The sequence below is a fragment of the Crotalus tigris genome, unplaced genomic scaffold (genome assembly GCF_016545835.1).
Source record: "Crotalus tigris isolate CLP2741 ecotype Arizona unplaced genomic scaffold, ASM1654583v1 scf7180000018829.1913635, whole genome shotgun sequence".
NCBI classification, from domain to species: Eukaryota; Metazoa; Chordata; class Lepidosauria; order Squamata; family Viperidae; genus Crotalus; species Crotalus tigris.
This window is the reverse complement of record NW_024097219.1, coordinates 608,999-621,635: the sequence shown is the minus strand read 5'-3', so window position 1 is coordinate 621,635 and position 12,637 is coordinate 608,999. Positions and strand designations below refer to the sequence as shown.

General features: G+C 36.4%; 1 protein-coding gene across 6 annotated transcripts in view; it reads right to left on the bottom strand.

Annotated features, from left to right (window-relative positions):
* Positions 1-5,078: 5,078 nt before the first annotated feature.
* The window catches only part of LOC120314060 (glutamate dehydrogenase, mitochondrial-like), a 28,740-nt gene continuing 21,181 nt past the window's right edge, over positions 5,079-12,637 (bottom strand). For 3 of the 6 annotated variants that reach the window (XM_039356728.1, XM_039356731.1, XM_039356733.1), the window contains 3 exons: positions 11,197-11,277; positions 8,222-8,835; positions 5,079-7,705 (listed from right to left, as the gene is read on the bottom strand). In XM_039356728.1, coding sequence (XP_039212662.1) covers positions 7,669-7,705; positions 8,222-8,835; positions 11,197-11,277 — 732 coding nt within the window. In that variant the 3' untranslated portion in view covers positions 5,079-7,668. Of the gene's footprint in view, positions 8,836-11,196; positions 11,278-12,637 lie in introns of all 6 variants that reach the window. The other 3 variants (XM_039356732.1, XM_039356729.1, XM_039356730.1) reach the window with 3 other exon arrangements.

Here is a 12,637-nt window from a genome sequence, read left to right as displayed (position 1 = left end):
TTGCCACCATTCAGGTGCCCCACAGCCTCCAGGTAGCACAAGAGGGCAACAATAGGATCACTTGGGTCACCAGGAGTGGAAATATAGAGTTGGGTACTGTCGGCATACCGTAGATACCTCAACCCATGGTGATGCATGATCTCACCCAGCGGTTTCATGTACATGTTAAAAAGGAGCAGAGAGAATATTAAGCGCTGTGGCACGCCACAAGACAGTAACCCAGGGCTGGACCTCTCGGTCCCTTGTCACACCAACTGAGACCAGCTTTGGAGAAAGGAGTTAAACCAGTGCAAAATTGTGCTGCCCAGCCCCCGACTCCATAGTTGACCCAAAAGGATACCATGGTTGATGATATCGAAAGCTGAATTCAAGTTTTAAGTACCCTTTGGGGAAGGTCCATTGTAATATCTAACTGTTGCTAAGCAATTGGTCGTAAGTCAAGGACTACCTGTATATGCAATCAACTGATAGGTGGCAAATCCATGGAATAAATAGAGTCATAAATTTATCTTTCCAATGTTGCAACATCAGTCTTTTAGACATAGCATGGGTACAGAGAATCTATTTATGTTCTCCAGTTGTCAAATTCCATATACTACATATATAGTTCAAAAGATTATTGTCTGAAAACTTTAGCTTTTGTTGCACATGACGTTTATATAATCCACTACATTCTCCCAAAACTTGGTAAGTGTAGGGCAGTGGTGGCGAACCTATGGCATGGGTGCCAGAGGTGGCACTCAGAGCCCTCTCTGTGGGCACGCGTGCTGTCGCCCTAGTCCTAGGCCTTCAGCTGGGTTTTATAAAATCTTTTCGCTTTAGGCCTCCGTCGCCATGTACAAAAAAAAAAGGTTCAATCAATCAGTCAATTTCAACTTCTCGCGGGAAAAAAAGATCTCGCAAAGTTAGAATTGATTGATTGAATTTTTTAGTCCCACCTAGTCTGCCGTTACCACCACAGCCACGCCCATCCAATGGGCCACACCCACCCAGCACCCAACGATGCATAAGTGGGTTTTGGATTGCATTTTGGGCACTCGGTCTCTAAAAGGCTTGCAACCACTGGTGTAGGGCATTGTAAAAACATGTTTTAAAGAAGCATTATCCTTATTATATCTCCAAGAAAGTGCTTTTTTGACATATCTTTTCTGTACAAATGTAATGGAGCTCAATAGTCATAATTTGAGGCCCACAGAATTTAAGACACTTCCATTGTTTAGGCATTTTTTATTCCACTCTTTTCTTAACATTTGCGTATCAATTTGATTTATGATAACAGGGTTTTGGGTTTTAACGGATTTAACCAGACCAGTTGTTCTAGCATTTCAGAAATCTCAGAATTTGAAAATGTTGCTGGTCCAAACTATGTTGTTAAATGTTGTAATTATAAATATTGCCATTGTGTTATATCTGATAGTAGGGCTTTTCAACCATGTGTGAGTGAGAGCGCGGGGGAGAAGCTTTTGTGAACAAAGTGTGAGTGAGTGAAAGAGCTCGCCCTTTGTGAGCAAAATGTGAGTGAGCGAGAGAGTGGGGGAGAGGCTTTTGTGTGCAAAGTATGAGTGAGTGAGAGAGCAGGGGCTTTTGTGAGTGAAGAGTGAAAGAATAAGGGAAAAGTGAGGGGAGGAGGGAAAAAGAAAAGGTATTGACTTCTGACTTCCTCTGCTGCAGTAGAAGGAAGCATTAACATTGAACCTCAACTTTTTACTTTTCCATAATATTATAAACTAGCCATTTCTATAACAACAAATGAATCTAACCAGTAAAGCCCAAAATCCCCCCCCCCTTTTTTTTAGTTATCCAGTTTTTGACACTTTGCTAAGCACTGGTGGTACTCGAATATTGTCATGTCCTAAAAGTGTTACAATCTGTGAAAAGGTTGAAAAGCCGTGATAGATGATATCTGTCTCTTAACACAGAGTATGTTAAAAATTCATCTTTTTCTCAATTTTCAAAGTTGGGTTATTCCATAAAGTCAATTTGGCATAGATTGAAGGACTGAATCTTTTTTTATTAGTCATTCTATTCCATAACTTTTTAACTGATGTAATTCTTTTCAGAAATATTAAAGTTTTAATGTATTTGTGTCCTAATACTGTCTATCCAATCAAAGCCATATATTCTCAGAATCTATGGATCCCACAGAAATTTTCTACATATATTCTGAAAATATTTCTCAGATATATTAACTGGAATTTCTCTCCGAATATAAATTACCTGGGAAAAATATTCATTTTAAAGCATTCACCTTTCTCCAAAGGGTAAGATTTAATGACTTCCTTCTATTGATATCTGAAGGAACCTCTCTCTATATTTTATTGATATTACATTGCTGAGTTATATCCTTTGGGATACACACATCTCTATATATTTAATGGATTCAGTAGAAGTATAGAATTGGCATTACTTAAATGGATGGATAATTCAATTTTCACCTATTGGCATCAATTCTGACTTGGACAAGTTAATAGAATAATCTGTTATGTTGCTAAAGTTATCTATCTTTTGCATCAAAACTAGGATAGTAATATGAGGTTTAGAAATAAACAAAAGAATGTCATCTGCAAATAAAATCAATTTATATTCAATATGAATTATGTGCTACTCAAATCTCTGTATGTTGTCTAATAGCATAAGCTAAGGGCTCCACACAGATATTAAAAAGCAAGGGTGAAAGTGGATATCCTTGTTTAGTTCCTCTGAATAATGGAAGAAAGATGTCATTAACCTTTACTTTGGCTGTGGGCAACTCATATAATATCTTAATTCATTTAATGAATTCCAAAGGGAATCTGAATTTATTTAGTAAACAGTACCTTTTAGGTATTTTGTTATAAGTTTTTCAACATCTAATAATAAAATTACAAATTGTCATTTATTTTTACTCAAGTCTATAACTATGTTGTCTTCTATTTACATAGTTTATATAAACTATCATTGATCATTTTAAGTAACAAATGATCACTTGCTATAATCTATTTGCTAACACTGCTATTAAAATCTTTGTATCAACACTAACCAATAAGATTGGATGATAATTAGCACATTGTGTGTGATTTCTACTTGCTTTTGGTATAATTGTAATATAACCCTGTAATATAACACTGGTGATAAAATTCCACTATCAAATATCTCTTCATACATTTGACAAAGTTTTGGCACCAGAAGATCTATGAATGTTTTATACCACTTCATAGGAAAGCCATCTAATTCTGGTGTTTTACAGCTTGCCATTTAAAAAAAAAAAAAATTTGTTTAGTCTCTATCTTAGGTAGTGAAGCACATAAAAGTAGGTTTTGTATAATTTAAATGTGGCAAATTAATTTTATTTTAAAAGGCCTCATATATCCTCATTCAATACATCATCTGGCTTATTATATAATTCTGAATAATGTTTCTAGATATGTTAATATTTTATAACTCTGACAGGACTGATTTATAGTTTTATGAAATATCATAAACCATCTAGAGATCGTGCATGGTTGATAACTTCAGGTTGAAAAACAACATTCGGTTTTCATAAGGTTAGGGATCTCCTGAGAGACTGACAGTTTTGTCGTAAGAAGCATGTTCTAAATAATAAAAATAAGGCTAAATAAATAAATATTACAAATCAAAATGTAAACATCCAACTCCAACCCATTAGTTTTGAGTGGGGTTCCCTAGATTTGGGGGAGTCCATATTTGCATGATGTGGGTTTCCCAGGGTAAAGACAGTAGTATTGTGGCTTGTCGGTGGCATTGTCCTTTGGTAGTTGCAATAAATCAATGAGCTTTTTCTTGTAATTGCTGGTGGGATCTCTCTTCAGCGTCTCATATGTGGCAGTGTCCTTCAGAAGACTGTTTACCTTGGCCTTGTAATCATCTGTTTTCAGGATGACTCTGCATCTTCTATCAGCTGGCAGGATGGTGATATTTGGGTGTCTTTGCATGGCAGAACATAGGAGAACAAGCCCATCAGGACAAGATTCAGCAGCCCATCTGCATTTAAAAGACAAAGGCCACTCTTTTGAAGACAGCAAAGTCCACATTCTGGGCAGAGAGGACCACCGGTTTGAAAGAGGAGTCAAAGAGGCCATCTATGTCAACAGAGGGTGAGGGATATGACATCATTTATCTCCAGTCTACAACACAATCCTTTCAACAGTTCCAAGAAGGCTCCACACCCATTTGCACTACTTAGGTGATCCTGATGACAACAGATAAGTCTCCAGGGGCTTTAATGACTTGCTAAAACAATGCAAATGACCAGCTGTCTACAAGGAGTATAAATCCTACCATTCCCCACCATCCAGTCAGAGCTAAAGAAGCTTCTTGGATGAGAAGTAAAAAGTCTTCAAGAAAAACAAGGAAGCCCAGTTGCCTCATGAAAAAAGCACCTTTGAGATAATCATGACCTGGATGACCGAGAATCTCCATAGACACATCACAAGGAAAACACAAACATAAGAGCTACGTACATGTAGAACAGGTAAAAAATAGCTGGCATGAATATCTCTTTTGCTTATTCTTTTTTAAAAATAATATTTTATTAATTTTCCAATTTTAAATTTAAGTATTTAAAAAGCAATGTGGTGGCTGGGTTAATCAATAGTTCGATAACAAAATCTTTAGTACAAATCTCGAGTTACAATATCAAATATTTCCTCTCTTTTTCCCTTAACATCTACTGTCTCGTATTTAAGCTAGTATGGTTCTTATTATATCAACTCAGTAAAAACATCATTATTACATTTATCATTAAATTTTAGCTTATACATATCTTAATTACTTTTTACATTCAATCTTCATAAACAATCCAAATCCTGTTATTAGTTTTTCCCCAATTTTTAGTTTCCCATCAATATTCCAATTTAACCTTTGATATTTATAATTTTCTGGCTTTAGGTAACCAAGATTTCCCTTGTCTCAATTCATAACAGAATCTAATATCTAAATACACATTTTATCTATTTGAATTAATCTTGTTCTATTTCCTAAAAGTTATCTATTCCCCACCATATTAAATCATTTACTTAATAATACAATATCCCCTTTAATAAATCAAGACCATTATATATATTGCCTGGGTTAATCAATACATCAAACATATTCATAATATTTTTTTCTTTTAGGTCTAATTTTTAAATATTAAACAGATAAAATGTTTAATGAAATGTTAAGAAATGAAGGGCACAGCTTATTGTCTTATTTGTCTTCCGGTGAAGACATGGCCGGCAACTGACATGCCCTGAGATGTTAAATGTTTTTTGAATTGTTTAAACTTAGTGTGCAACTGCAGATGCAGCCAAATTAAATTAATTTTAGAATAAATAAAGCCTGCCCAACTCATTAAGTCCACAATATATTTGCTGGAACATTTACATAATCATTTCTACTGTCAAAGAACCAAATATTCTTTTCCAAGAGAATATGGTTTTGTGAACCTTTTATGTTTTTTGGTATCAAAGTTGCCTTCAAATGTAATTCCCTCTGGAACTCAATGCACTCATAAGAAAGCTAGAGCTTGATCTGAATATTTAACATGCCTTACTGCAGCCAAATCAACCTGAACGAGATGAAAAACAATTTCTATCAAAACAGACACCAGTTATACAGTATATAGTGATAATGCAAGGTTAAATTTACTTTTTTTTCCCCTTCAGCCTTCTTGTCACAAACGATTACCAGCACAGTATCTGCCCCTTTCTTAGGCTTATTTTTTATGGCTATCATCAGTCTTTTTCCTTCCCTATTCCCAGCCTTTCCTTTTCTCTCCTTGCTAAAGTCGACCCTGCCCTCTGGTGGCAAAACCCTTTTTATGATACTGAACTTTTTATGACCAAAGACGACCACGGCAGATGTCAATGAACAAACAAATTATGAGCCAGGTGGGAGAGACGTAAGTGCCTCTAAGTTACTTAGACCTAATTGTATATGATCTATGAGATTCCTGCTGATAATATGTGCTAAAACATGGGGTGACTAAATCTACAACCCTTAAGGAACGGAATTACTTCAAACGCTTGGCATACTTTTGACATATTACAACTCTGCTCATTAAATTTGTCTATGACAATATTACATTAGATAGTAAACTTTTCAACTTTATTAAAACACTTTTGGATGCCTTCTAGCAATTATAACTGTAGCATTCTTAAACCAAAAGAAACAATGACTCACATTTCCATTCTGTTTCCAAATTCACTTACAACTGTTGTCTATCTGTCTATCTATCAATCAAATTTATCCATTTAATCTTTAAAAGTCAACTTCCTGTCTAAGGGGAAAATATCTGTGTTTGAAACAGGTTCCTCATTTTTGCCTATGAGTCACAATCATGGAGCACAGGGCTACCTTGTTTTTTGCCAAGTCCTAAAATTCACTAGTAATAAAAGAAGTAATTTCTGCAGTTGCTTAGAAAAAGAATAGGCAAATGTGCATACAAAAGTAAGTTAACAAGTTTATCAGAATATATTATAGCCTACTATAACATTGTGAACCAGGTTCCTTAACTTCCATTTATAGAGATTTTCCTGCTGTTGCTAAACAGAGTACAATTACATAAGGGTGTTTGTCCAGCTATCCAAGGCAAAAAAAAATTTTCAATAATCCTGCCACAGCCACACATCCATTCAGAAATGTGACTGGAACGACTATTATCCAGAGATTTGGATAGACCTTTGCCATCATATTTCCTTACTACTGTACAATATTTCATCAGTGTTATTCAACAATGCAATGATACAGTCCTTTGAAGGTACAAACTGCAATTTAAGTTGCAAGATCTTGGGAATACACTGTATATGGGAAACAAACTACAATGAAGATACAACACAGAACATCAAGGCTATAAATACTGATTATATGTATGATATTTAAATTTAAAATAAGGTTTATTGCAAGGAATAAACTTTGTCAGATTCAGAATATCAAGCTGACGATTAAAAAAAACAAAACATTAATTCGTAATAAATCTCATCTACAGAGGTCACAAAACAGATAGAAAAGTGGTATCACAAAGACCAAAACAGAGATAAGAGTTGGGGACAAGTGAAACAGCAGCAACACAGAGTTGCATAACAACAAAGCATCCACCTGTACATCAAAACTAAACCTCAGAAAATAATAAAAATTATTATATACAGAAAGTCTGTGAAAATGAAAAGAATAAGAGAAAGAGAAAAATCTTCTATAACATAACAGCAATATCTATGTCCAGCCTAGAGGTTCTTTATCTTCTAAAGTAATACATACTTTTTTGTTGTTTGTGCTTTTTAACCAGCAGGTTGAAGACCAGCAGTGGGTAGCTTCAGTAAGTGAAACTTCCCTCGATATAACTCTTAAAGATCTTTTCAATGGCACAAATATAGGCAGCTGTTCTCTGGTCCAAGCCTAGATTATACTTTGTCGCTACACTCATGATTTGCTAGAAAATAACATATAAACATAAGCAATGTGGTCTTAGTATTCTGGTCTGAAACCAAAACCTAAAAAATAATTATTGAATAAAAATGGTACCACTGCAATAACGACAACTATTTCAGTAACGCAGGATTGGATATTACAGACATACAAGAATAAAGTAAAAAGTCTACCATATGAAAAACAAAATGATCTTTTTAAAGACAGATATAGAGAAATGCAACCCAGAAACACCTACCCTGGCTGAACGTTCCATGGTGAAAGCTAGTCCAGAGTGAACAATATCCTTCTCTGAGGCACCCTTTAAAAAAATACAAGCTTAAGAAAAATACTGTATATCATTCTATTTTCCTGTCAATACTTAGATGTGATTATTTCTCACTTATTTTTGCAATATAATGGACTGAATAGATTTGGAATTATGAGTCGTAAAATACATAGAGTATACTATTACCAACCTAACTTATCTCAGGTCATTGATGTGAGAACAAAATCAGTCCATGGATGCTGGCTTACAACCTGAGACATAACAGAAACCTCTTTTTTTATTGCATTGGCAGGCTGTTTCAGAGCCCTTCTTCTAGATCAGCGGTCTCCAATCTTTTGGGCACCAGGGACAAGTTCTGTGGAGAAAAGTTTTTCCGTGGACTGGAGGGTGTGTGGTTTTGCGGGCTGCCTGCATCCTATGGATGGGGTTCGCTTGTTCGTGCAACCCTGTTGCTGGCATGCCGTGGACTGATGCCAGTCCATGGACCTGGGGTTGGGGACCTCTGTTCTAGATAATGCTATTTGGGCAAGGGCCACTCAGTTGAATTACCTGTGGTAACTAGGACTTCTTTTATGCCTGTTATCCAAGAAAGTGGATAAGGGGCTTTCTAGGATGTCATCCACCTGCAAGTTGGATTCTTGCCTCTTCTGGCTTCTTTGGTTAACTGTGACGGGGTGGGGTAGGGAGTGAGTTTGTATCCTGGATCCAGGAGATGGTGAATGGTTCCTTGTGTGAAGATTCAATGCCCTCATCACTGGAAAGAGATGTTGGTTCCTTCCATTCTTGGATCTATAGGTTTTAGACAGCCACCATCCGGTCTCTAACATTTTCTTTTGGATGAAAGTTGTGTCTTCATGAGAAATACAGTGCCCTGGGCATCCTTCTCTAAGAGAATGCTCCAAAAGGGAAGGGAAGGGGAGCAAAGGGGAGTTAAATACATAACTTACTGCTATTCTAGCTTGGAATTCTGATGTGGGTATAATAGGTATACTTCCCCTGCTTTTCCCAAATTTTCTCTCCAGACTTTGTTGCACTGACATCAGCAGATGGTAGTTAGAATCACGCTCATACTTGAAAGTAAGACGCCCATAGCTGACATGGTTGAGATTCTTCAGCCATTCAAAAAAGGAAACTGTCACACCACCTGCATTTATGTATAAATCCTGCCACAAACAAACAAATAGTTTTAGTTATTTGATGAATTCTCTGCAAGAGAACTGTGAGAATATGTTACAAATTCATAAATCCATGTAGAAAAGCAACACAAAAATTTAAAAATAACAAATTCATATTGTTGCTTGAATTCTACTTCCTGACAATAAAAATGAACTCAGGTACCTATATTATGACACATCATTATCTTGCAATGCGGAAGATAGAGTAGCCAACTTTAGTACATCACAGAAATTTATTTCCTGTGCTGTGGATGAGTGATAATGTAGACTTCAGAAGCCTAGCAATTTGCCCCTTCCCTTCTTATATCAGCAACAAAGTTTTAAGGTACTGAACAATTTGAGGTTACCATAATATTAGGAAGTCAGCCATTCAGAGCCTCTAAGTAAGTAAACAAATATATTACATTATCACTAGACTCCTGGTCTTTAAGGATAAGGGAGAAGAAACTATAAATTAGGGAGCAAAGGAAGCAGTGGTAATATCATAAACTATTAAGAATCATAGTTGCAGAAAAAGAAGTAATGCCAAATGTTAGTTAAGTGGCCAGAAACCAGTTACAGACTTCTCATTTTATTCATACTTGTATCATATGGTAGGTTTCAAGTTCTGTAAACTTCTGAATATTCACTGGTCCCTAGAACAGAAATTACTTCCTGGATTGACTAACTGAAAATATTTTAGGTCAAATGAATTATGGAAAGCCCCTAAAACAGGTAGTTTAGTACTGTCTGGTTAAATACAGCATGACGGCATTTTCAGCAACATATTTTAGAACAATACAATGAATACAGCTTGCCCACAGCATAGCAAGGGGATTGTACTATTCTATCTCCACCATCAATTTAAATAGATCCATTTGATCCCTTGTTTTGCCTTATTAAACAAACATTGTACACTGAGCCAAAGTTTTCAGCGAACTCTTTCTTAGGGTCCTAAGAACGCTTTCTTGTTTAGTCATCACACCTTCACAAAATACATCGATGTAAATGTGCTTCTTAGTCACCTCTACTATTTTCCCATCTGTTCACAGTTTGAAGAATAATTTCTTTGAGATTTCTCTGCCCTAAATAATTTGTATTGTCTTTGAATATGGACATTTATGATGTCCACCTCAACTCCAGAATCTTTTAAACACAGAACTTGGGACCTCAAATGTAGCACCAGTGTCTTTCTTCTCATTTGGAAGTGCCCTACTTGAACAACTGAATTATTATGGGGGGGGGAGGAAGTTTCCTGCAAAGCAAAGCACAATTCCCCATTTAATTTTCACACCTAAGAGGAAGACTCCATAAGCTTACTTAAAAAATAAAAATGATGCATTGTAATCCAATACTGTATTTTAAAGTATACACTCAGAAAAAAGTAAAAATGAACAGAGATCATATAGAAAATCATAAAAGAGTAGAGAAGTCCCCAGCAAACATTTTTTTAAGAATGCTCTTAGCATGTTCTCAAATTTTCATATATACCCTCACCTAAAAAATGTTGCTGGTCCTTGATGCATGCCTACTTCTGATTCATATCCTTCAGAGACTTCACTATTTACCTTACTGCACGGTAAGGATACTTACTCCTGTATTCAGCTATGGTGAAATTCAGTAATGAATCTAAGATAACCTTGTCATTAGCAAATTACTGTGCAGTCCCAGTGAAAGGTTTGATAAAACTTTTTTGAAGTTCATATAACATCTAACTTTTAACATATTTTTTTTCTCTAAAAATCTGAGAAATGCTGTTATTACTAATCCAGTCTATGTTAGGAGAAGTGGATAAAACTTCTATCAAAGGTTAATTCAGAAATTGATTTATTTAGAGAAAGTATTCAGAACTACAGTAATAAAAGGAGCAGCAAAGTGTATTACCTCAGTCCTGACACTAGAGGATTTAAATATTCTTTATTTCAGTCCAATGGACTACAAATATTTATATCCCACAGGACAAGGTTATGACTGTCCAGACATGGACATGGTTTTAATTTTGCAGTACATATTCAGGCTAATTTATATAAAAATACAACAGAAAAATAAATGTAATAAAATAAAGCCATCAATCTATTTCTTAACCTCATTTTGCTGCCAAATTCAAAATTAGGAATTACTATACAAGCAGAGGTAACATTCAAAAATCCATACAAAAATATGCAAGTTGCCTTGTATTCAATTTTTGTTACATTGATCTGGGTATTTTCAATGTATTGCAAAATTCAGTCATGTTTAACTACATTTCAAAAGGATTGTCCAGTTTTCCAAGGTCCCACAAGGTGGAGAATGCCCAATAGCAGCATATATGCTAAAGGCCCAAATAGCAGAGCATGGGCATTACTGGAGCCAACAGATCTGCAGACATACCGGAAGTACAAGGATTTTTCTCTGCAAAAAGATGTCATGAGCATCTGGAGTTGTGGGGCCATTAGCACCTTCAGCAATAATCTATGAGGCACAGAAACAATAAAAGAATAAATCAGAATTATCACAGCTAAAACACAAACTCAAGTTAATTATATGTGATATGAAGTAGTTCTTTGTCTTATCTAAATCTCCTGCCAATTAGTTGGGTTGGTTGATTCTACTTTATAATGTTTTGAGATGAGAAAAATGTCTCCCAGTCTATTTTTTCTAGGTCATGGGTGATTTTACACACTTTGTTATCTTTCTTTGTTTGCTTTTTTTTTTAAAGTTAAAATGTCTGTAACATTAAAGGAGAATATTTGTAGTTCAGGGTTAAAAGGAGGGATCCCTCATATCTGTAACATTTTAATTTTCTCTCATCATGCAACTCATAACTATGATAATAGTAATAGTAGTAAAGTTGGAAGGGACCTTGGAGGTCATCTAGTCCAACCCCCTGCTCGGGCAGGAAACCCTACGCTATTTCGGACAAATGGCTGTCCAGTCTCTTCTTAAAAACTTCCAGTGTTGGAGCATTTACTGCTTCTGGAGGCAAGCTGTTCCACTGATTAATTGTTCTCACTGTCAGGAAGTTTCTCCTTAGTTCTAGGTTGCTTCTCTCCTTGATTAGTTTCCACCCGTTGCTTCTTGTCCTGCCTTCAGGTGCTTTGGAAAATAGCTTAATTCCCTCTTCTTTATGGCAGCCCCTGAGATATTGGAATACTGCTATCATGTCCCCCCTTGTCCTTAGTTACCTCATGCATTTTTACAAGAGTTACACAATCCTCAATTTATGACCAACCACTTAGCGACCGTTCAAGTTATAACAGAAGTATTTATGATCTGGTTTTGAAATTACTATCACTGCAGCATCCCTGCAATCATTCGCCTTTACAGTTAACTGCAGGGACGCTGCAGCACCCCACCCCGCCTATCTCCCCCTCATTCCTCCCCAACCTTAACTCCACAGGCCTTGGGCCTACTTCCCATCCCACCAGGCACATACCTTCTTCCCCCACCCATGCACTCATCTTTGGAAGATATCTAGAGTAACAGATATCCCTTGTGATAGGGAAGGAGGGTAAGTCGCCCCACTTCTCAGTGTCCCCGGCCACATGGCTCCATCCTGGAAGTGGGTGCCAGCAGCTGCAATGAAACAGCAACTGAATCATTCATGCCAGTGGCTTTCCTCCCACTGGTGGCTTTTCCTACTTAATTCAGTCTTTGCCCATCCCCCATTGCCAGGGATGGGTTTAGCCTCCCACCCCCACCCCACTCGGAACACTGATCCTACCAGTCTGCAGTTGCCAGAGATTTGGGCCTACTGTCCAAGGGACTATCAATTAAGAGAAAGAAAAAGAAAAAAATCCACTGGAGTCCACATGCTGATGGGGAAGGGCTT